The sequence below is a fragment of the Larus michahellis genome, chromosome 2 (genome assembly GCF_964199755.1).
Source record: "Larus michahellis chromosome 2, bLarMic1.1, whole genome shotgun sequence".
NCBI classification, from domain to species: Eukaryota; Metazoa; Chordata; class Aves; order Charadriiformes; family Laridae; genus Larus; species Larus michahellis.
Genome location: NC_133897.1, coordinates 141,629,484 through 141,654,504, shown reverse-complemented (window position 1 = coordinate 141,654,504; position 25,021 = coordinate 141,629,484). Strand labels below are relative to the sequence as shown.

The following is a 25,021-nucleotide window of genomic DNA, read 5'->3' as shown; positions in this document are numbered from 1 at the left end:
TAAAGAGTTGCTAACAACTGCATTGAGAATGAGTCCCACCTGGAGTAACTGGAATTTTTTCCTTCCATAAATGCTTATTTTGATGTGCTATAGAGAACACAAATAAAAATTAGTATCTCATTGATCTCCTGGGAAGCCAACTTGTGACATGTAAGGCAGGGCAAATTTCATTCACATTACTATTTTTGTGCTTTAAAACCACACAACTATAGCATTTGCCAACGATCGAATGTTTATTTATTTAAATATGTCAGCATCTATGACTTGCTTTAGATATTTCACAATAACTTACATGTAATATTTGTAAAGAGTGAAAAATCAACAAACACATTAACATTTCTGAGGTTCTGATGTCCATAGAGAATTTCAATAAGATTATTCACATTTATACCCTTACATCTGACTACTGCTTTCTTTCTGTCCAGAAAGAAAGAAAATGAAGGCTTCTGTGTCCTGCCCAGAAAGTTAGCAGATTCACACAAAACCAGATTTTGGCAAAAAACAGACGAAGAAGTTTCTTAGCTCTGAATTCTCTCTGGAGATGGTCTTAGTCCGTAGCCCTTATTACACTACCTGTAGTGCCTGCTATCTGTTACCACCCAAGATGTCACCTTAGATGTCTCAAATCACTTAGGAACTTTGGTCCTGCAAGGGAAAGCTTCAGGGGATGGTGCAGTGCTGTCCTGGTGTGACACGTAGCTTGGCACCAAGCATGACTTTGAACTCTGTGGAGGCAAAGACAGTTTGGTACCAACTTGTAGAGTTTGTACACTCTCTGTGCCCTGATAGAGTCTGCGGCTCTGTCATTAATAAGTGCTTTGTAATTTGTCATTAACAAGTGTTTTCGCCTTTTGGGGTGAAAACACAATATTTCCGTACAATCATAGAGCAGGACCAAAACGATGCTATGCTGTAACAGAGGCATGTGTTTTGTGTGTGTGAAGAGACGTTCTGAGCTGGGCAAACTAAACTACACCCTAGGTCTTCTTTCCTCTTCGTGGTTTGTGAATGTGATACTGAAGTGATTTTAGTGCTCAAAAGCTGTGGCTTCCGACAAGCAAAACATGCATCTCTAATATCTTCATGTTTACCTTAATTTAGTGCATTTTTATTGTTCATACTTTGTATCAATAGAAAACCCAGCTGAAAGGAAAGTGCCACAGCAGATGGCATTGAAATGCAAATAGAAGGTCTCACAGGAGCCCTGTCAGCAAACATTGTGTTGGAGATGCACGGAATTACAATCCTGCAAATGACCTTACAGCGGGAGGAGGGAATGAAGAGAGGTTTAAGTAGCAATGATTGCCTTCTTCCCTATTCCATTGCTCTTTCTCTGGGCAGACATCAATAAAAGACAATAATGCTAGAAGTCACAGGGACTTGTACAAGATTACATTACCTTAATTGAGGTTAATTAAATAGGAATAATGAAACTCAAATTAGAAACAATGTATGTTATATTCAGATATAATTACAGAAAGGAAGTACGACTTGCCAACAGGGATAACAAATGGTGCTACGTATCAACAAACCATATTAGAGCTGGAGCCGCTGTTTTTATCGTCTAGGTTGCAAGGCTGATGGCTCGTTTTTAATGACAGTTATTGTCTCTTCCATTTCAGGAGACTAAGAATTAGAACGAGTTATACATTCCTGGGTGCCACACAGAAGAACTTAGTGTGCAAGAGAACGATCCTAGTTCTGAACTGCCCTTTTCTGTCACGGCACCCACTGGTGAGTGCGCTTGTCCAGTCCACGTGCCTGTGCTGGCGGTTGTGCAACAGGCACCTACGTGGTGTGAAGACCTGGCAACCGGTGCTGGAGGTTCTCTGTGTGCTCTGTAGGAGACCTGCGGTTCACCTCGCCAGCAGGAACTGGTGAGGCCTGAAGGGTTGGGCAGGGGGCTCAAGGGATTTTGCAAACGTCAACAGTTTTTAACTTCTCCTTGTGAATTCCTTAAATAAATTCCACCGTGGAAAAAATTAGTGTGATTCATGGGGTCCCATCTTTGGTATTTCTAGGCAAGCAATGGACACTATGAAAAGGTGAAGTGTTTTCCCTGAATATACTCTAGCTGGAACATGACTTTGTCCCTTACAGTGCTTCACGGCAGGTTGTTCTGCTGGAAAGCAAAAGTACTTCACTTATAATGGTATCATTTCTTTGTCGAAAATACCTCTTCTGCAAAAGGGTAATGAATGTGGGATATTGTAAGATGAGAATTTCTAACAGAATTTAAATAACCGAAAACTTTGGTTTTCTCCTTTTGGTACAGTATGTATGCTGGTAATTATGCATTAGAACAGTTTACCACTAATACTATATTGACTCAAAGCGTGCCTACCAGTTCGAATTATATATTTTTTACTTCAGCTAAGAATTTAGTAATATTTTTAGAAGTACACTGTGGCTTTTACTTCTCAACTCACGTTTTGAACCTTGCAAATATCTGGTCTGTCTTTTGTTATATTTATCAATTTATTTCTTAGGATTGTGACTAGACCTAACACTCTTTATTACAATTTTGAAATTAATGTAATATTTAGCACTTATCTACTAATAAATGTTTGTTCATACAGTGCTTTGTACTTTCAAAGTGTTACATGATAGCTCACTATTAACAATTTAATTTTTTTTCTTTTTAAGATTTTTTAAGATAAAATTTTAAGAATTCTTAAAAAAAATCCTGTAAAACAGAGGGGTTTATAAAACAAGCACAAATTAACAGACATCAAACTGATGCATAGTACAATGGTTAGTGCTTTAGTATAACTGAACAGATGGATAGAAGTTCAGATGACAAAAATTGCTCCGGATGGGGAATGTCAAGGCACACCTCTCAATGTCAAGGCAACTCTATTTACTCTTAGCTGCTGTAGGTTCCATGTCTATGTCCAGATCCGACAGAGCACAGTAGAAGATCATCTGAACATATTTTGTTGTTGTAGCTGCAATATATAGCAAAAATGTGTGAGACAAAGTTATAATATATCTTAGACAAATATATGGATTTTGAGGATTTGAAAGCACTACACAGATATTAGGATAATCTTAAACCACCTTATTCAACTGGATTAAGCACGTTATGAATAGCCAAAGGCAAAAGGAGCTCAATAATTAAACAGAAAGTCTCGTTTAATCAGACTTTCATCAACATTTTCATTGAATTGTCAGATTGATAGCTGAGTTCAAACTGAATAAAGATATTAAAGTTTTGCTTTTCAAGATTGCCTGAATTTGAGGAGTGGAAACTACCCTTCGGGCCAATAATTCATTATTTCATAATTTATGAAAAGCCATGGACTTCTTTGACTGAGATGTTCCACTCCTTGGGCAGAAAGTGGAGCAATGATGTCCTGGTATTTCTGCCTTCCGGGGTATCAAACTGCATGCATTTAGTCTTCGCAATCCTACATGGCTTTTGTTAAGCCAACATCTTGAAACAGCTCAACACCACAAATATTAGGTGACCGTATATATACACATATTGGACTGTTTTGTACAAGTATGCAAGGTTTTGTTTTCAGGACCATGTGATGAAGCAAATGATCTCAGACATGCTGTATACAGCACAGTAAAACTTCGTAAGGAAAAAGGACTCTAGGAAAAATTATTCTTTCTGTCTTCTGACCAAGCATTCAAGACTTAGGTGCACTGACTAGGACAAGATGATGTTGCTTACCAGAGAGCCACTGTAGACATTTAGGTCGTTTTTCAACTGGCAGGTAGACTCCCAGGTAATACGCAGGAATACCCGAGAGGGCAATACCGATACCAATAAGGGAATTGATTGTGTCACTGTAGAGAGGAACTATGACCAGGAAAAGGGAACATAAACAGTATACTATAGGGAAGAAGAGATTAAGCTGTGGAGACAAAAAAAAATATTCCAACATTCATTAAAAGATACAGTAAATATCCTATTTTCAGGCTTTGCAGGTTAAAATTAGAGAAGTCAATAATAAAAATATAACTATTGACTATATGACTTCTATGTATTAAATCTTTTGACTGCCTACAGCCAGTGTGATTTGCTAGCTTCTGTGTGTGCTCCTGAGAACCTCTTATCTGGCACCCACATGAATATCTGACCATTTTGTTGTTTTCAGGCCTGCACAAGCTCAGTTCCTTTCCACATTAGTAAGAGATCGATCTTTGAAAGCAGTACTTTAAAACTGAGCAGCAATGGCTAGTTTCCCCTCAAACTTCAATTGCAAATTTTTAATTGTAAGTTTGATTGGGAACTAACTCAGCTGGACTTTCAGTTACCGTGTTGATGCTACAGAATTAATGGACTGACGTTCAATCATTTTGCCTGGGCACTCAACAAATATCATACCACAAATAAGAAAAGCTGCAATAACCTCTTTATGGATTTATTTATCACTGAGATATTTTTCACTGTCTGTAGTAATGAGCCTTCTCAAGAGTCCAGGAGTTGACATTTGAATACTAGCAGAAACTCCTGAGAGTTTTCTGGTACAAATTTTTCTTTTTCCTATAAAGTTTAAAAATATAAGTTGATGAAAACCAACTGCTATGTTTCAGAAAAGGAAAAAGTGTAAGCAGAGTTGTGACATTGACTAAACTGGCAAATGCTGATAGGAATTAAATGGTCATTGTCTATAATCTGACTGTAATCCTTGCTTTAGTAGAATCAATAGCAAAACTGCCAATAAGGCAAGATTTAATCTTTATCTTCCACATATTTTGGGTGAGAGTTTGTAAATGAAGTGTGAACATGCTTCAGGAAAATTTGTTCTGCTCTGGAAGAATGGAAGGTTTTCTAACAGTAGGTGCTTAGCATATTTTACTCCTTCGTTTGAATCACGTTTCTTATAATCACGATGTTACACTTAAATGGGAAAAAAAATTGTTGCTAAAAATGGTGTGGGAGGTTAGGAAGAGTGAGTGACAAGGAAGAAATATTTAGATAGGGTGTTAATTTGGATTTCTTATAATTTTTACTGCATCACTGCAGAGCCGAAAGGCAGGTCACGGAGCCAGGAGAGCGCAGGGAGAGAGGAGCCAGCACGCGGTTTTGTGTGCCTGGGGGAAGCTGCGGGTTTCCGTCCCTGCTTCCTGGCCAATCACTGGGTTAAAACGAGAAACAAGTTTTAGGCGCGCTTTGTTTCTGTGCAGCCTCCCTCTCCTAACTGGTAGACAGACGCGCGTCTGCGATCACTCATTACATTTGCATTTTACTGTCTCTGACCACTATGCAGTGGGGGAGAACACTCAAAATATATTTGATTATTTAAGCTTTTGATCTTCTGCATGAGCAGAATTTGGGGCATTTTTGGGCTTTGGAGGGGTTTTTCTGAGTTTGTTAAGTCATGTAAGTTCGATCAGAGAGTTAAACTCTGGAGCCCCCATCACTAGTTCTACTGAGGTCTGCTGTGAACAATACAAAAAGGGGTTGTTCCAGGAGGGGCTGAGAACTCCAGGCATTTATTTATTCATTCCTTATTTATTTTGAAATAAAGATAGTTAAAAGGTTGAATGAAAGGAAAAAGACATGGTAAACGTCACTTCAACCTCACAGCAAAAGTTACCAGAACAGATGTTCTTGTGGAAACTCAAATGGGTTTTTGTGCCTTCATTTCTCATCGTGTATGTTGAAAGGATTTCCGTGGCTGATAAATAGTCCATAACATAACTAGTAATGTTATGGTTGTGGTAATAAGGATCACATAAACACGTGCATTGGCTAGCTTTTAGGGCTTGTGTCCCCTCTTACTTACTTTAATAGGCCGTGGTCTATGTGGCTGCGTATATCTCAAGTATATCAGTCCTGCAATAGACAGACCCACAAAGAGCCAGTAGTTGAAGCAGTAGTAATTAATGAGGAGGAAAACATCTTCCACAAGGAGATAAAGCAAAGTCATTAAGCCCTGCAGATAATAAAACCAAAGACTTTTAAATGTGAAAATAAAGACATGTCTTATAAAATTAAGAGGTAGTAAAGTTATAAAATGGGCTGTTTCCAACATATTTGTCTGGAGCCAGGAGAACAGGTTCTTGCAAGAAGGATGTACTTAAAACTCAGAGAAATCTGCAAATATGCTGTGTAAAACATGTTGGTATCTCTTCCTTTAAACATAGCAGTGAGACCACCACATTTGTCCGAAGACGTGTCAGGTTTGTGAAGTTATGTTTCAGCAACAGCAGGAAACCCTCCTAAGAAGGCCAGATGAGGAGCCCCAGACTCTGATGAGCTCTGGAGAAGGCTGCTAAGAAGCTTTCTGTAGGCAGCAGCTTGCTCTGCTCTTCCCGTTGCCTTCAGTTGGAGCTCAAACTTTTAATTTAGTTTCACTGTAGGAGGCTCTCACAGTCCACTCATACATTGAGACCATTAGCGTAAATTCTGCTATACTGCCTGCACGGAAAGATCTAAAATACCAGGAATTTAATGCCTGTTTCAACAGATCAGCAGAAAGATACCACTGTGAAAAAGGTGAATGGTGGTGTATTAAGGGAATATAGATCTTTTTACTGGTGCAAACAGAATCTGCCTGAGAAGAGCAGTTATAATGACATTGTTACTTTTAGTAAATTATTTAATGATGTCAAACAGGACCCGTGTGATAATCTATTCATAAGCCATATGTAAGACAGGGCAACGGAAGACAGCAAATAAAATACATAGTCAAATAAACAGCAGTGTAGTGCTTTTGAATGATTTCACCTTCTCTGTTCATGCATATCCTCCTCCTTATTTAGTTTGTTAGATTTATGGATTATTTAGTAAAATCATTTGCACTAATTCTATACCTTATGGTTCCTGGATTTTGTGTCACAAGATTCATTTGTATAGTGACAGCAGGAAAAAGTCAAAATGGCTATATGCATCCAATGGTAGGAATTTAATTTTAAGTGCTTTGTCACTCCTGTTATAACTAGAGTCCTAGAAAATCAGCCTATGGCTGGGTCAGAGATATTCCTGCCATATTCTTCTCCAGTGACACTCTGAAAACTCACATAAAGACTTAAACGACTCCTGTCTATACTATTACATATTTAGCCATTCTCTGTTTTCTAAATGATCCTACTGTACTTACTCCTCACTAATCTTGTTCAGAGAGCACGTGAATGTGAATCAAGCCATTCTCTTTTCACTGAAAAAAACCCCACCAGATAAAAAAACTTAGCAAGACCACCCTTAATGAGTTTTAGAAATTGTGGGCATTTCAGGGAGATGTCTCCAGTGCAGAAGAATCCTGGGAGAAAGAAACACTGGTCAGAGACGAGGTGTTACACTCCCCGGGCCAGACCCCCAGCTGCCCCGGCCAGGCACGGGGCTGGGCTGTCGCTTACATTGAAGAGGAGAGCGGGGACTGGTGTGAAGCACTTTACATGAATCAAGCTCAGACTGTCAGGGAGGTGTCCTTCCCTGGCTCCAACATAAAAAAGCCTGAAAAAAAGAATAAGAAAACTCAACCAGATGATGAGGCAAGGAATAGCTTGTTGCTTTCTGACAAAGGTGGCATTAATTCTTTTATATATTTGGGTAGATTTAGATTGGATATCAGGAAGAAATTCTTTACTGTAAGGGTGGTGAGGCACTGGAACAGGTTGCCCAGAGAAGTTGGGGAAGCCCCATCCCTGGAAGCATTCAAGGCCAGGCTGGATGGGGGTTTGAGCAGCCTGGTCTAGTGGGAGGTGTCCCTGCCCATGGCAGGGGGGTTGGAACTAGATGGTCTTTAAGGTGCCTTCCAACCCGAACCATTCTGTTGTAAATGCTGCTCTCTTCTCAAGTGGCTTTAGTTTATGAATTGGTGCTGATCATGAGAAGACACATCAGATTGTAACAATCCTTCCATCATAAATGAACAACCTGACATGCCAAAAATTAACCGTGTCACTTTTGCAATGCATTAGAAAAGAATGCAGATTAATAATAAGTTATTCCTTTTCAATTATTTAAAATAAATCCTATATTTCATACCTAGATGCTGCAATTATTGATGAGTTTAAGCCACTATAGCAAGACATGGCCACTGCTATAGGAATTATCCACTTAGCATAACTAAGGGTTTCACTGCCAAACGTCTGCAACAGAAAAAGAAAATAACAGTGAGGCTCGTTACGCTAAGCACATGGACAATCCTGAGAAATTCTCAGGAAAACACACCAGCCCAAATATATTGTCATACCCCAAGCTGTCTTATGACACCCGATGATGACTTGGGAAATCGGAAATTGGAAAAACTCATCAGTATCAAAATAAAAATGGCAGATACATTGTAAAAAGTTTAAAAAAATTTGTAGCCTAGTTCAAGTCAATGAGATAATAGAAGAATATATATTGGCTTTAATGTATTCTGACATATCCTGACGGTAGTAATCCATGAGTTATAATTGTACTTTTATGTAAAATATTGATAAAGTTTTAAAAGCATTTCACTGCACATTTTTGTGTTGAAAATGTTGCTGTGATCCTGCAGCATTAAACATTGCACACTGTACATTAGAACGATAGCAAAGCCCCCTGGTTCTTAAACCACCCAGACTTTCCGCAGCTCTTTCTCCATCTGGCCCTGGCAAAAGCATCTTCTACAATTTTAGGAGCAGGATTTACAGTGTATGTAAGAGGATTTTACAAGAGCAGATTTATTGGATATATTCTTTATATGCACCTTCTAATATACCGGTACTCTTACATAAAAACAAAGTTTAAAGCAAAGCCACAACCTTCAGCATGGAAATACTTCAATTGTTTTGCCAAGAAGTATGCTACCTGAGATTCTTCCATGGTGTCACCCATACAGTAACTTTTGGCTTAATTATTTTATACAACTTACCACAGCCACTGCATCACTTGTGAGGAGAGCTGACATGTCCAACACTACGTAGTACGCTATATTAGTCAGCAAGTAAATAACAGTCACAATAGGCATTGAAATCGCAATAGAAAGAGGTAGGTTCCTGGAAAAGGAAAATGGCAAAACTATTTCATGTTCTTTAAATGAGGAATATTTAAATAGAAGATTGTTCCCAAATTCAAACATTTGTGACTGGATACTTCCATCACTTTTTGTAATTCATCATTTTGTCATCATGGGGTTACAAAATAACGTACAGCCATGTGTCAAACAATTCCATAAGCAGTTTAGTTGGCTGCTTGGGGTTCTGTCACAAGTTTTAGAGAAAAAACTTACATTTATACCTGTAATTTTTATGTACTGTCTTTTCTATGAAGCAGTTTAAGAGAGCACTTAAGCAATGAAATTTAAACACACACTTAGGTGTTTTTGTGATCGTAGCGTTTTTTTCCTGACTCATAACCCATGTATGTCCCAAGCCAAGGTGGACTCAGTCTGAATAGGTGAGGCACACCACTCCCACAGGGTGGATGTCTCTACAGAGGGGAGGAGATGATATTTCCAGTGCTGCTCTGGACTTCCTTATTTTTCACTTAACCTTTCATTTTTAGTAAAGCTAAACATTTTTTCCCATAAACGGTAATGCTGAAGATCACATGATAAAACAGTCATAAACCTGAAACAGTCTTAAGTCTACTGGTGGAAAATAAAATAACTGTTCTGTCTGTCTGAAAAGAAATAGGGAATTTTAGAGAGCTAGGTGGACCCACGCTTTTCCCTGCTTTCAGCAGGGATTTGTTCTCCTCCTTTAAAAATTCTGGCCTAAAGTGAAGGTTTAATATACATATAGGCAGACAAGTGATTTATTAGTGTGATACAATGGGTGAGAGAGAATAATAATCAGGAAGAGTTTGCATACTTACTACTTCTCTGGAAAAGAAGACTTTTTTTTTTTTCAGAAAAAGTAGTTTGACTCATTTCCAATCAGAAACAAATACAGAGTGGCATGTCCTGTCATCACCTGTCTTACCAGGTCACTTCAGGGATTCAAGGGAAAGGCACCCATTTACCTCTCAGGGTTCTGCATTTCCTCGGTGACGTAGTTGAGCGTGTCCCACCCAGAGTAGGAGAAGAGGGCGGAGTAGAGAGCCAGCGCGATCATCCCGGGGTTTGTTGATGAGCCCTCGAACGGAGCTCTCAGGTTTTCTGTTTCTCCTGTACAAACAGCAGGTACCAATTGCCTTTTACGTTTCAAGGATCATGATGTAGAAGGACACTACACTAGAAGTTTCATCTAACCAGAAGGAAATAAAAACCCACTGCATCCCGGTTTCATTACTATTTCTAGAAGTGCACGGCCTATATTTTTGCTTGACAAATAGGAAAGTTTCAGTCAGACGTTCAAACACCTACACTTGTACAGGGCGACAGCAAAAGACATCTTTCCATTATTTGGATGTGACTTGTGAAATTCTACCAGGATTCATGGCCTCCTTGTCTCCTGGCATCGCAGTCTAGCCTACGGAAGGAGGGAGCTGTATTGAGGTCATGCTGTGCCCAATCAGCCAGGCAGAGGCACTTGGGAAACCCAATTTCAGTTCCTGAATCTGTCATATTTCTTCCTCTTATCTGTGCTTTTGTTTCCAGCAGATGCATTAGTGGCCACTGGAGGGGGAACTCCTAAAGGCTTGGTTCTCACTGGGATGCTCTGCCCTGCAAAGGTGTTTGCCAAAATTAAAGAGAGGAGACTTGAAAAATCTTTCTTTTCAAAATTCTCGTCTAGTTTAGCTCAATCAGTTGAGATGACAACCTGCAGAATGCTGCAAAATAGATGAAATATTAACGAAACTGCGTGAGCCCTCACTGCGATTCTGGAAAGGGGAAGAAAGGCCTCACTGACTTTGCAGAAGGAAAGTCAACTATCTAATATAAATGGAAGTGGGTTTAAGTATTAAGGAAGACAGAAACGTGCTGAAACCTCTATTGGGGAAGAAAGTAAGGTCTTTGTTATAAAACGAAACAACTTCACCCTGTGGTTAAACTAAGGAGTTTATAGATACCACAAAAGCAGTACAGTCTTTGGAGAGCAGCAACTACTAGGAGACTGTTCGAACTGAGGAAGGTGAAGCTACGAGATGCACATGCACTTTAGGAAAGAAAATGGTTGGAAGGAAAAAAAATGAAAAATCCAAAACAACCAAGAAGAGCTTTTTTTTTTTTTTTCTAATGATAGCTCATATTCAAAATCAGATACATTCACAGTATTTTAAAACAAGAGGCATATCTGAGCACATCAGAAGGAATTTGGCAGGGCTAAAATGTCATAACCATCCTTTTCATTAAAACAGCTGCTGAGTTTAAACGAGTGCGTTGACCCGAACACAGCTTCCGCCAGAAGTCTACAGCATTCCTCCTCCCAGTCCTTTCAATATTTAAGTGCTGTTGTGGTTTCAGTCGGGATAGAGGTAACTTTTTCTTACTAGTATCTCGTATAGTGCCATGTTTTGGATTTGGGATGGGAATAGCGTGATAGTGCACTGGTGTTTTTGATTGTTGCTGAGCACTCAAGGTCTTTTGTCCTCTTCACACCACCCCACCAGTGAGTAGAATGAGGGGGGAGGCAACAAGGCGTTGGGAGGAGATACAGCCAGGACAGCCAACCCCAACTGACCACAGGGATATTCCCTGCCATATGACGTCATGCTCAGCATATAAAACTGGGGGAAAAACAAGGAAGGCGGGCACATTCAGAGTGATGGTGTTTGTCTTCCCAAGTCACCATTATGCATGATGGAGCCCTGCTTTCCTGGAGATGGCTGAACACCTGCCTGCCGATGGGAAGCAGTGAATTAATTCCTTGTTTTGCTTTGCTTGCGTGCATGGCTTTTGCTCTACCTATTAAGCTGTTTTTGTCTCAACCCACAAGTTTTTCCTCACTTTAACTCTTCCAGTTCTCTCCCCCATCCAAGGAGTGATGGGAGGAGTGAGCCAGCGGCTGCGTGGTTCTAGCTGCTGCCTGGGGTTAAACCACAACAAGTGCTCAGTTCTGCTTAAAGAAATCAGAGACGAGACCTTTACTACTGCTAAAACCCATCAGCATTTTGCATTCCTCACAATAACGTTTCCTCTCTGCCTTTACCCTCCCTGACCCCACGGAGCAACGCAAGGGACCAGGCCTGGGTGATGTGGACGCAGGAGCAGAGGGAATGGCCCCCGGCCCAAACCGTGTGGTGGCGGCTGCACAGCAGTGAGTGGGCTGGGAGTTTTGAAGGTGGCGATTTGAAAGCACAGGTAGATTTGTGACTGTGGGGACAGGGAAAAGCTGCTATAGGAGTGACATCACCCCTTTGAGAGCAGCAGCTTTACGGGGGGATCTACTCCTTCATGTAACTGTGGCCCATAAGCAATGCTTTTCCTCTGCATCTTCACACTGCTGCCCTTAGGACTGGGTTGGTTTGTTCAGGTTTCTTTAGACTTGAGTAAATCAGTGACAACTGACATGCACGGATAACGGCTAAACAAAAAAGCTCTCTTAAAATCTGGTGTAGCTTTACAGCGTGGCAGCTAATGCATTAGAACTGCAGCCAAGGAAAGGAGAGAACAACAAACGTGGAAAAGCAAGCCTGCTCGTTAGGTTTTATAAGCTAGTTTCAGCAAGAGAAAAAGATAATTCCTAAATTGAAGAGGCAAATCCATCTTTATTTTAAATGAATAAAGATGCAATGCCTATTTAGGAATTTCATGGAAAAGGAAAATGAAGAAACCTTAGTAACTAAGCTTAGTAAGCAGAGCTAGAGTTAGAAGAGACTTTACCGCACCAGTGACGCAAATTAATAAAATCAAATCTGTTGTCATATACAAAGATAGCCTTTGTCATATACAAAGGTAGCACTGGAATAAACTAGTCTCCAGCTTTTCAGCATAGTCAGTTCGGTCCAGTTACTGCTGACAGCGAGTGGCTCATCTGTCCTGTGATGTCTTACGATACCACGGTGATTCACAGGAGCACAGTATTACAGTCTTCTCCCTTGTTTCTAGGAACAAGCACACCCTCTCACCAATGGAGGAAAGGATGAGTTCCTCCCTCCCCGATCCTCTCCCCTCACCAGGCTCTGCCGGCGGCTGCGGGTGAGGAGTGATGTGAAGGACGTGTGCGGCAATTTCTGCTGTGCTGTCCTGTCACAGGACAAGTAGCGACGCTAGCCTTTACCAAGCCTGAGTCAGAGACACTCAGATTGACTTTAAACTAGTTGGCACTAAACCGATGTTAATTCAGCTGCTATTTGCTATTCAGCCCGCACAACACAGACCGTGGTGTATGTTGGTTTGCAAAACTAAGGGTGGAAGTATAATTAAACCCCCATCGTTTAACAAGCCATAAAATTCCTCTCATCTTCCTGTGGCAGGCAGTTTTTTTCCAGAATAAATAACACTTCATATGTAACGCTTAAGGAGTCTGATCTTCCTGCACAGATTTTGAAACTCGTATACAGTTCATTTTTAAGAATGAACTTCAAATGAAAAAAAATAATCTTACCTTTACCAATTTTGTAAAGGCCAACAGATATCACCAAGATAAGAGCCATAACTTTCGCGTATGTGAAAACATCTTGTACGCGAGTTCCCCACTTCACATTAACACAATTAATAAATGTTAAGGAACCTGTAGAGAAAAAGAATATACATGAGAGGAGCACTGGTATTTTACATCACATAAAGCACATTTCAAATACATCCAGATATCACCCCTCTTTCAAGAAATAAAACAGAATCAAATTCCACCTCAATTTATTAAAATGAATGAAATACCTGATCTAAAAGTTTTTTGGAGGGTGCTGTTTTCATAGCAGTAGGTAAGAAAAAACCACATCAGATTTTGAACTTTAGGACTAACTCTTGTTCCTTTTAAATAATCTTTAACTTTTATTGAAGCCAGCAGAGTTGCTCACATGCAGAAGGTGAGGCTTCTCTAAACCTTTTATTTGTGCTGAAGTTTTTCCTGAAGTCATCCCTGCCGATTTGAGCTCTAGTCTATGCACAGCATAAGGACAGCTTCTGCACAAAAAAACTCGTCTGCAGTTGACAAGATACTGAATTGAGCCAGGCCAGCATGCTGTTAGTCTGTGCCCGTGCCTTAGGAGCTCTGCCATTCGCGCTTTGACCCCAAGTCTGAAGATTACGGAAGTACTTACAGAGCTCTCTGAAGCTTCAATTTTCACAGAATCTAATAGAAATAACGAAGTAGTGTGGTTGCAGAGAGTGGGTGGGATCAATTAATTCTTCTTCTTTCCTCCTTCTGCCATATTCTTTGCATTCAGTTTTGTGGCAGAAGTTAAACCCCGATGAGAGGATAAAGTATCGTGAGCGCTGCTGCTCGGTCCAGCCAGGGGCCGAGCCACGTGCCCACCTCCTCTCACTCTAGCACACGCACACGCGGCATCAAACTTATCTCTCTTGCAACTCCATAATTCAAAACAGAGGTAGACGAGGAGAGGAAAGGGTATGCTTGGGTACCAGGTATGAAGCCCAGCTGCTGCAGAAGACAGCAGGCCACATTTGGCATGGGTGGCCCAGAGCGCTCTCAAGCATGGATCAGAATGGGCTATTCCTTCTCTAGCAGCCTTGTTGGTCTTTCCTTCTGTTTCTTTGACCTGCCTATAATCTACACTCCAGTTTTGAAAGGAAGAAAAAGGGTTTTGTAGTGCTTAAAATGAAAACCATTTAGAAACGCTAACAGAAATTCTTGCCGTCATTATCACGAGCAGCTCTGCGTCTTTGGCAGTGTCCTGTCAGCTCTCGAGGTGATAATAAACCTATTTAGAGAAATGGGACCTGACTTGCCCCCACTATTTCTTATTACTATGCCAATGTTATGCAATGGGGATAGAATTCTGGTTTTATTCTGGTATTAAAACAACCCAAAAGGCTTTTGATGTATAATGATTGTTCATGCCTAGTGTCAGGTTTGAATATAATTTTAAACCTGTCTGTAAATTATGACTTCTGTAGACCTTGCTCTAGTAAATGTGGCATACATATTGAAATGAGATTTTGTGCTCTACAGTTTAAAAATATCGCTTCAGTAGAACTTAACCATATACCTCTTCCTTAAAAGTACTTCCTTAAAAGTATATAAAAGTATTATATATCATTAACTGTTAGAATTATGGGTCTGTGTCTTGAAAATTATAAAGTAAGAGTTGACTGAAGTTTTTAGTCCCTAACACGTAGGAGTCATTTGTGATGGTATAAAGTGCTATTTGAAACACTGCAAAGGATATATTTACTGCATGTGTACATGACACATAACATGCATCATGTGCTGCAGAGTGTAATTAAATTCAAGACAATGGGATCTTGCCATGGAATTCCCAGTAAATTCTACTAAATACATATATTTAAATAAGTTCTCACCACTATATTGGTGAAGTGCCAATTAAATCCATGCTCCTGAGCCTTATCAAAATTGTTCAAGCTAGGAATAAATTTGATATCTGACACTCCTAAATTGCATATCACAGTTAATATAATACACTGTAATTTTCCCTGCAATCTGGGCTGTTACTCAAAACACTGAGCCTAGTCAGTGGTAAGGCGACTAATTTGCTGTATGAGAAAGCAGCAGCTGCCAGCCACACCTGGGGCATCGGCTCAGAACTCAGAGGTGCTACAGCACACAGCTGATTTGCATGAAGACTACAGCAAGAATAATGAAGATTAGATATTAGGAAGAAATTCTTTACTCTGAGGGTGGTGAGACACTGGAACAGGTTGCCCAGGGAAGCTGTGGATGTCCCATCCCTGGAAGTGTTCAAGGCCAGGCTGGATGGGGCTTTGAGCAGCCTGGTCTAGTGGGAGGTGTCCCTGCCCATGGCAGGGAGGTTGGAACTAGATGGTCTTTAGGGTCCCTTCCAAGTCTAACCATTCTGTGATTCTGAAATGAAGGCTTAAAGAAACATCAGCATTTGAACACTGCTTCTCTTAAGTGTTAGGATTTCATGAGGTGCACCTAGAACACCGGGAAAAGAAATGTTGATCTAATAAATAACTTCTTTCCTATGCAAGTAGGGAACTTCAGCTGGCAAAGTCTCTTGGAATAGTATTAGTTGCCTTTTATACTCCTGAGGGGTCATGATGGGGGGTCAAGTTCTACCATGGAGATTTTCAGAAGTGAAATTCCTCTGCATCACAGTGGCAAGAGTCAGGGCTACAGAGAAAACACCTTCTCAGAATTGTCAGTATACATATTGTAAGTTAAAATTGCTTATCCTTTTGGAAGCCTTTGTTGAGTTATCCAATTTAAGCCATTTAAAAAAGATCACGCTGGAGCACAGTCTCAAAGGAATACATGCCCCAGCTTGACAAATGCATGTTTATAAGGAAAAGAACTGAGTGCAGTTCATCTACTAGAGAACAGACTTTTAACGCTTATCCCTGTGTTCACCCAAGACGCACAGTCACAACAAAGACAACTCTGCGCAGTGTTTGATTACACTACACAATTTTTCTAGAGATAATACTCATATTAGGCAGAGTATTTTTAAATCTATATGAATTTTAAGATTTTTGTTTAACTTTTATGATTTGCAAGAAATAGGGGAGAGAGGGTATGGACCAAATGCAGGCTGCAAATCAGGCCAGTGATCCATAGACATATAGATATCTTTAATCAGCAGTCATAGTTTCCAGTTTCCCCCAGCCAAATTTTTGTAATTCTCCTTTCCTCTGTAATAATCTGAGCCCCAATTAAAATCTATTCCAACAAATGATTATTATTTCTTATTAAGAACGTGTTTTAGAGAAGCAATAATTATTTTCACAGAAGGCAAAGGAACAGAAATTCAGAAAAATCTCTCTGAGTACCTACAATTATAGTTCTTAACTTTTGGGAATCATAACTTTACTTACAAATACAAGCAGCTGCAATCAACCTGACTGCATCATATGGCGGCTCACAATGAGGAAAAATTGGTTGAACAATATAGTTAGCAAACGTGATTGCAATCACTGCCTGGGTTGTTGGTTCGATAATTAGCAAGGAAGACCACAGTCTGATGAAGGCCACAAAGGCACCAAATGCTTCCAGGATATAGGCATAACTGCCTCCAGATTTAACGATGGATGTTCCCAATTCAGCGTAACACAAAGCTCCGAACAGCGAAAACATCCCACCAAGCGCCCAGATGACTAGAGAGAGTCCGTAGGAAGCACTGTACATTAAAACACCTCTGGGCGATACAAATATCCCAGAGCCAATCATGTTCCCTACAATTAAAGAAATTCCATTTAGTAACGTGATTTCTTTTTTCATCTGCATTTTTTCACTTGTGTCTTCCATATTGTCCATTTTGGCTTTTCCATTCTTGGTTTTGGATTTTTTATTGCAGCATATTCTCCAGGGGGCTGGCATCCTCAACTGTCATTACCTGAAAACAAGAGGACAGAACATCTTTTGTAAGGCACATGGCATCAGAGACACAGATAAGATAATTAGGAGACAAGGCATAAATTCTACAAAGAGCAATTATTTTGCCTGCTTTTATCTTGCAGTCCAGGAACCATATATTAGTGGATTTTCTTACCTTTCACTGTTCTGTACCTTTTTAACAAATGAATGTGAGGCCACTCTCCTTGGTTATAAATCCTGAAGCTTTCATGAACTCTCAGTTCACTTCTATTATTTATCTTGAATTGTAATCCTACATTATGTTATTGAAATTATCTTAGGGAAGAAAGAGATGCTGTACCCCTAGAAACATGTTCTAATTCAGCTCGAGTGTCCCACACGGGTATACCTCTCCTTAAATTTTGCTCTTATCCCCGGAAGAGTTTTACTTCGTTATTGTTTGTTTCATCAATTACATCCATCTGAAAATTATCTGCTGAGGAATAAAAGAGAGAAAAAGATAGTCAAGAACTCCAGGCTCAGGAGGCTAATGTTACTGTGAGGATAAAAAGAGCTTTAGCTGCTGCTAGAGATGAGATTGCTGCTGCCGTGAATAATGCAGCTTGTTTAGTTATTAACCTCACTTGACTTCTGGGTAGGAGCCACTAGCATGCACAGGGACTGAGTTTTGAACACCCTGTTCCTGGAACGCTTTTGTATAAAGGAGTCCAACAAAACATGACTGTAAAAGCTTCCCATTATGGTGTTTGCAGGGCAGGATCCAAGTATGCTGGGAGCTGGGAAAAATGAGGTAACTGAGTAGCTGCATTGATAAATCAGCCTTGTGCACACATCGCACCCCTCCAGGGCCGAGCTCCTCAGGGATGGGGAAGGGAAACGTAACAGCTGGGACTGCAGCGACTGTCTCAATCCTTTGGTCCTGCTGACTCGGAACGATGCTTACTTAGAACAATGACTTTTTTTTTTGGTGCCTGTCTCAGAAGAAATTTATTTCTCCTTCCCTTTCCTCGCCTCCGCACACACTCTAAAACACTTCCAAAGAAAACTTCCTCAAAATCCTATGAGCCAAATTCTCTGAGTAGAACAAAGTTCTTCCACGCAACACTGGTCAAAAACACTTGATCACAAATTTACGTTGTTAAAACGTGGGTCAATGGCCAGTTTCAAAGAAACAACCTGCCCTACCCAAACTTCCCGAAAGGTTTGCATTCCTTTATAAAGTGTGTCTGCTGTAGCAGCCCTGTATAATGCATATGTGTTCTTTTCCAGCCTTTTTTTTGGTGTAACTCAGTTTCCTAGTTGATCAAATAATTAATGAGGCCTGATGAGGATTAAAGATTAAAAGATGTCAACCTTTCTTTAAAGATAAATGCTTTTGTCATCCCAATGGCACTTTCTCTAACTGTAAGAGCACTGTGGGAACACTGGAGTAAAGTTAAATATTAATTCTTGCCATAGGTGTTCAAGCGTGACTGCTGAATCACCCATCCTTTGCTGACCTCCTCTTCACACACGGGTGACTCCTCTTACTTCTCACCGTATCCCTCTAAGAATAAAAAATGTCACCTTCATCTGGAGGGTGGAATTTCAGGCATCCAACACACCAGTCCTGTATCTTCCTTAAAATTAGTGATAAGCATTCCCAGTTTCCTACCACTAACACAATTCTTCTGATTGCGTGAAAGTAAGGAGGGGAAAAAATGTCGTACACCCCCTTCTCCCCGCCACACACTGAAATCCGAGCTAATACTTCCAGAACCTTCTGGCTCTGTTTCTGCTCTCCATGGCTATGTGAAATGTTGGCAGAAACCCCCTCCCATGATCGCAGCTGTCCCGAGAGCCCATCAGGACAGCAGCATGCTAAAAATTTGGGCAGAACTCTGTATTAATACTACTTCGGCAGCAGAGCTAGTTTAAAATCACCTTGTGCTTTTTATGCCTGATCTGGGATTTTTTCTTTTTTTTTTTAATTTTTTAAATGTCAGTCATTCAGAACTCTGGCTCTGAGACAAAATGCACAAACGCTTGTGTGGGTACAGCTCAAAGGGACTGAGAATTTAAAATGCAGCTGTTCCCGAGGTGATGTGAATGTGGAGCAAGTAGTGACCAAAACCAATAGCTATCAGTTTTCCTGATATGAAGTCTCACTGATAAATGAAATAAAGTTATTTTCCTGTAAAGTAGGGTACATCACGCAAGTGATAGGTTGTCACCAGTAACTTGCATACATGATATCAAACCTGAACTTTGATGTCTAGTGCGGATGACCCGGTAGCTAAAGGGAATTTGAGCATTTAAACTGGCAACGCTACTTGGGTCTAGTAGAACTTTTACAATCTGTAGCTTTCATGAGAGCACAAAGGTAAAGATTAAATTATTTTCTTAAGTAACGCAGTGTTTTGCACATTTTTTTTCTTCTCTCTTGTGCTAACAAAAGATTGTTTCAGATTTCTAAAAATGTGTAACCAGAGCTGTATGGGGAAATATTTCTTTCATAAATAAGTGACTGTGGATGAAACCATTTTGAAAGAAGAACAATTAGAAGAAGAAACAGTTCAAAATTCTGTACTTTGAGAGATGTCACAATAAAAAAAACTTTTAACAAGACCCTGAATTAAGTCCACGAACAGGTACAACAGATTCAGTTTCCGTAACCAAGATGTGTAACTTCACTGTAGTTAAGTTACCTCAATTTATATCAGCTAAAAATCTGCAAGAAAGTAGCAATTTGAGAACAAAATCTTTTAAACAGCTTTTGCCTGTCCCTGTCACCCCCCACCCAAGACAAAAGCACTATTCCCACTAGCTTTGACAGTACACAGATTTCATTCAGTGGGGTCATAATATTGAACTTGTGATTGATTTCTTTATTCACGACTAAGTTTTCCTTAAGTAAACAAGGTTTGACTGCCGCAGGACTCATAGTAGTTCTTAGCAAAGTATTCATACTATTAAGAAAATTAGTAAAATATGGGAAATAGTCTCCTGTACAGATCTTCTGGTATCATAGGAAAAGGAGAAGAATTTTTTGTCCAAATGTGTAAAGAATGTACTGCTGTTACAATACAGGCAGTGATGAAGACAATTCAAGGATATGCCCAGACCATCGCCATGGTCTGACCCTTTCCCTCTTTTATAGCTTTTGTTCCTACTGATCCTGGCCCATAGTCCTGCCCTCCTGTCATCACTTCATCCTCATGCACTCACCATCTCCCCTTCCTGGCACCATCACTGCTACTTCTGCCTTCAACGGGTGTGCCAAAAAGGTTAAGCTAAGAAGCCTGGCTGTTCAAGCATGACTCTATTCTGTGGCACCTGGGCATCTCTGTAGGTCACAGTTTGAGGGTGCACATAATCCAAGTGAGAGACGGTGCTAAGGTCTGGGAGGGCTTACATGCGGGGGACAACCATCAGAGCTGTAAAGAACTGGCTTCTTACAGGAGGATGGTGATTTTCAGTTGGAAAATCCTGTGTTATAATAGGTAACAAATCCTTATGGTGAATCCTCTAGAAGAGAGGAGTTCAGAGTAGCTTGCTGAGAATGGAAAGATTTAATGTATGCAGTAATTAAAAAAGGGAGGTTCTTTGCGTTCTGGCATTCTGCTTTAGCATGGTTGAGTATTTAAAGGCTAACGCTACCGCAATAATAGAACTTTATGGCATCAAAAATATAAGTACAGGTATTTTAGGAGCTGTTGTGTATGAAGTCTGACGAGCAAGACGTAAAAGCTTCCTAACATGAAGGAAGGTTCCTGCTCTTTTGGTCCCCATGGACTGTGACAAGCAGAAAGAGCTATTGCTCTCTGGAAATCAGAGATTCAGACAGGCATCAACACGCTGAGGTGCCTCAGAAGCGGCAGCTAAATGAAGGCTAAATGAAACAGCTGCAAACACTTGCCTGTGCCTTGTGTCGGCAAGGGATCTCTACAGCAGAACTTCAGAACCCAGTTTTCATGCAGGTCCTGCTCTGCCTTAGGGCCTCCCTCAACAAATGGAGGAAAGTTTTCTTCTGAGAGAAAAAGCAGAATGCCTGGAGAGCACAGACAGGCCTAGTGGCCCTAAATCCTTTGCAATCTTATGTTTACTTCCCAGCTGTATGCACAAAGACCAACAGAAAGGAACTTGTAGACCGACACCTGAGAAGTTATGGAAAACAATAACACCATATACAAGTAACTCTCGATAACTCATTTTTTAATCAAGCCACTGCCAGAAGTCACACAGAAAAGTGAAGGAGGAAGGGACAGCGTGATAGTAGTTGAAAACCAAAGTTAACATCAAAGACGGTTCTTCCATAAATTAGTGCAGGACTGGTTTGGCAGGTCAGAATTTTCTCAGACACTTCCCATCCTTCAGGGATTTACAGCCTCATGAGTGATTGCCTCTTTCTTGAGGAGGTAATTAACCTTTGCCAAATGATTATGCAAGGCTTGGTCGGAGGTTATAGAAGTGTGATGTCTTATGAACTGCTCACATAGACTTCCAGAGGGACGGGGCTGCCTCTATTTATTAGGACATTTTGAAATTCTCAGCTTTTAATTCAAGAAATACTAGTAAATTAACCAGAGGTTCTTTCTTAGAGACCAAATATTATTCCCTTCAGCAGATTCCCTTAGAAACTGAGGCCATTTAGAAAGTCATCTCCTGTCAAAGATGTTGGAACATGCTGGACATCAAATTTACTCCTTAATGTTATTTCAGGTAATTTCATGGCCTCTTCTTTAGGCAATTGTTGTCTACTGCCACATAATTTCTCAATAATGAAAGTCTGCTCTGCCATCAATGAACATAGGGAAGTCAAACCAGGCAATAAAACTGCTAAACCCTCAATATTTTCTGGTTTCAGGTAAGAAATGAATGACATTAAAGATGACATTTAAAGAAAATCTAGCGTATTTTAATTATGCTTGTAATAGAAATCAATATATGTGGAGAAAGCCATTTTAAAAGTAATGAGCAATCTCTTATTTTCTCCAAGTACACTCTGAATAATTTTTTCCTGCATGTAGCAGATTGACCAAAAATTAAAACAAAACCAACCATATACATTTATATTAATAGCTACTGGAATATGAAATGAGATGAGCTGGCAATTTTCAACATGACCAAAAATGTACAGAGCATACTTCAAAACTCTGTTGCTGAGTATGAGCCTCAACAGGTCTTAAAGGAAGTATTCCTGGCAGATTATACTGCTGGACATTTTCCAATGTGAGAGGAGATCAAGCAAACAAAACATGATTATGCATTATGAAGGAATAGCATAAAATAAAAAACTCTTACCATTAATAATAAAAAACCCAAACAACAACATCAAATTCCACTTTGATCTCCTCTGACGAAAACGTATCCCACTCAGTAGGAAAGAAACAGATTTTCTTTTAGTTTTTATGTTTTATGTTTATAAAAACACTCAGCGAATTAATGCTTCAAATGCTCCAATCACATTACTGTGGTCAGAGGCTGGTTTTCCCATAGGAGGCACTTGCTCCACCTCCAGTACTCCATTCCCACCCCAAAGCAAATCACAGAGGATATTTGAGAGAGAAGCTACTGTAGTCCAAACCTAAGAAAGGTATTAAAAAGAGAAGTTAGTGGCTTACCAGGGGGTAGGCGATACACTTGCTTTCTTTAGCAGAAAGGTTACTGCAACTGAATAGTGGCTCTCTAGCTGCTGATCTAAATAAGCACACCTCTGTTTCACCAGGACGGGTAAGTTAACACTAATATGAACAGCCTCTTCTCTCACTCTTGGTTTAGCCCTGCCTTTAGCTGCTATTTTTATTAAAATAGCATGAATACTAAAATCAATGAGAGCATTCAAGAAAGAAGATCCCAGACTCTCCTGGAATGTGGTTTCTCCAAACAACCTCAACTGAGGTCATTACCAGGCAGAAGCAAGCAACTTAAACATCAGCTGCTCTCTATTCCTTAGAAAACTGTCATAGAAATAAGACAAAAGGCATGTTGGGAAAAAAAAATAATAATTCCTTCATCCATGCATCACTGAAAACAAGAACAACCTTTCCCAGACGTTAACATGAAACAAATGCAGTCAAATTCCTTCTTGTTAATTTAGAAAGCCGTAATGAGACTTTTTACTAACACTGTAACACAAAGCATATGTTTATTCTTGTGGCATAACTTGCCAAAACCAGAAAGATTTTCAGAGTAGGGAGACTAGCAAAGAATGGTAGTTAACTGTAATTCATAAGTATTATGTCATTTCAAACAGTCTAATGTTTTTCCGTTTACTTTTTTGGATATATTTTCTTTTAAATTGAATCTACTGATTGTTAAATATTTATCAACTCAGTTATTTTTCTTAACTGGAGAATTATACGTCTGTGTCTTTCCCAATAACTTATGACATGATACATGATGCACAAAACAGGCTGATCTGGTGTCTTTAAAAAGAGCTTTAAAAAAAATCTAATATAAAAAATAACCAAAGAAAGAAATTCCTTACCCAATGTACTCAGCTTTGTCTTCTGAAACAATATGTTGCCCTGTCTATGAAGTACTTTTGGAAAGCCTGCGTGGTATACAGCACAATATCGACTAAAACCAGTAAACATCCAGAAAATAGTCTTCTCAGCAGAGCAAAAAGTTAATGAATCCAAGAGCACTAACCTGGGATTTTTGTTTTCCGTGAACAACAAGGCCAATAGTAAGGCAAAAATTTATACTCAGGTGTCAAAGGGCATCTGGAAGGAGCTGATCCAGCAGGTCAAGAGTCTGAAGTCGCAGGACTGAGCTGAGGCACCAGATAGCAGGACATCAGAATGGGCTACTAATCCACAAAGAAAAGTGAAATAATTGCATTCAAACACAGATATCCCTCCAATCGGCCTCAGTAATCCAACTGGAAAACAAGCAGGAGAGTTGCATCATGTTGCACGTTCCATACTGTAACCCACAGTGACCCAAAAGAATAATAAAAACAACCCAAATCGTAAGTCAGTGCTCCTCCTATTTCTTCTTTTTAAAGTGATAGATTGAGACAGGTCTACGGTTAATGTTTACACAGAAATGGCTGTGCTTTTTTAAAACGCTATTAAAAGCAGCTATATGGCAAGTATTTTGAATATACGGCCTCCAAGCTGCTTTATTTTTATCTATGAAGGACAGTTATTTATCCCAGAGACCTCTTTAAGTCTGTCTGGAAAGATTGCGCAATTCCAGCTGCCTGCAAGTCTGTGGTTACGTACATTATAATATATCAAGAAACATTTTGGCAACAGAATTGTTTTGCAGGGATGTTGCTTTCTTCTGGAAGAGCAGAGAGGCTGAGCTCTACATGCCTTAATCAGGGTCTCTGTCATCTTAAAATCTTTTTCTTCTGTCAGGGCAGTGTTAACAAACTATAGCCTACAAAACAGAATGCATATTTTCAAGAATGCATAATTATTTTCACTCTGAAATTTGACCTTGAATTTGTCCTGTTTCTGTTCTGGGGCACCAAACTGTTTTTTTGATTGTGTGCTACCCTGAGGGGGTCTGTCACCAGATGTTTGCCCCCTCTTAGGGCTGGGGAGCACCTTTACATTGTTCATAGATCCCCCTCCTGAGCCAGCTTCAGCCCTTTGTTTTAATTCTGTAGAGGCCGCATGTTGGAACACGAAACAAAACGTTTTCTTCATTAGTGCTTCCCATGTTACTATTGGTCTGAGCCTGATGGCTGCGTCCTACTCAACATTTCCCGCAAATGCACAGCACATAAATCAGCATTGAGCAATCATAAAGCGAGCAGTCCGCACGAAAAACATTTCTTTCTTGAACATTTCTT

The 25,021-nt window shown here is 40.0% G+C and overlaps 1 protein-coding gene across 1 annotated transcript; it reads right to left on the bottom strand.

The window, feature by feature from the left end:
- Window positions 1-211: 211 nt before the first annotated feature.
- On the bottom strand, window positions 212-24,423 carry LOC141739670 (Y+L amino acid transporter 2-like). Its single transcript, XM_074577397.1, has 10 exons — window positions 23,866-24,423; window positions 16,734-17,251; window positions 13,363-13,488; window positions 9,896-10,040; window positions 8,805-8,928; window positions 7,949-8,052; window positions 7,318-7,414; window positions 5,745-5,894; window positions 3,683-3,866; window positions 212-2,948 (listed from the first exon to the last, which is right to left on the bottom strand). The coding sequence occupies exons 2-10, from the start codon at window positions 17,233-17,235 to the stop codon at window positions 2,857-2,859; spliced, it is 1,524 nt and encodes a 507-aa protein (XP_074433498.1). The 5' UTR covers window positions 17,236-17,251; window positions 23,866-24,423; the 3' UTR covers window positions 212-2,856.
- Window positions 24,424-25,021: the final 598 nt, after the last annotated feature.

Excerpts from the sequence above, each read along its gene's own strand:
- LOC141739670 (XM_074577397.1), bottom strand. The coding sequence starts at position 17,235 with ATGCCAGCCCCCTGGAGAATATGCTGCAATAAAAAATCCAAAACCAAG. Across the intron at positions 10,041-13,362 it reads CCTTTACAAAATTGGTAAAG|GAGAAACAGAAAACCTGAGA; the intron begins GTAAGATTATTT and ends CTGTTTGTACAG. Across the intron at positions 7,415-7,948 it reads TCAATAATTGCAGCATCTAG|GCTTTTTTATGTTGGAGCCA; the intron begins GTATGAAATATA and ends TCTTTTTTTCAG.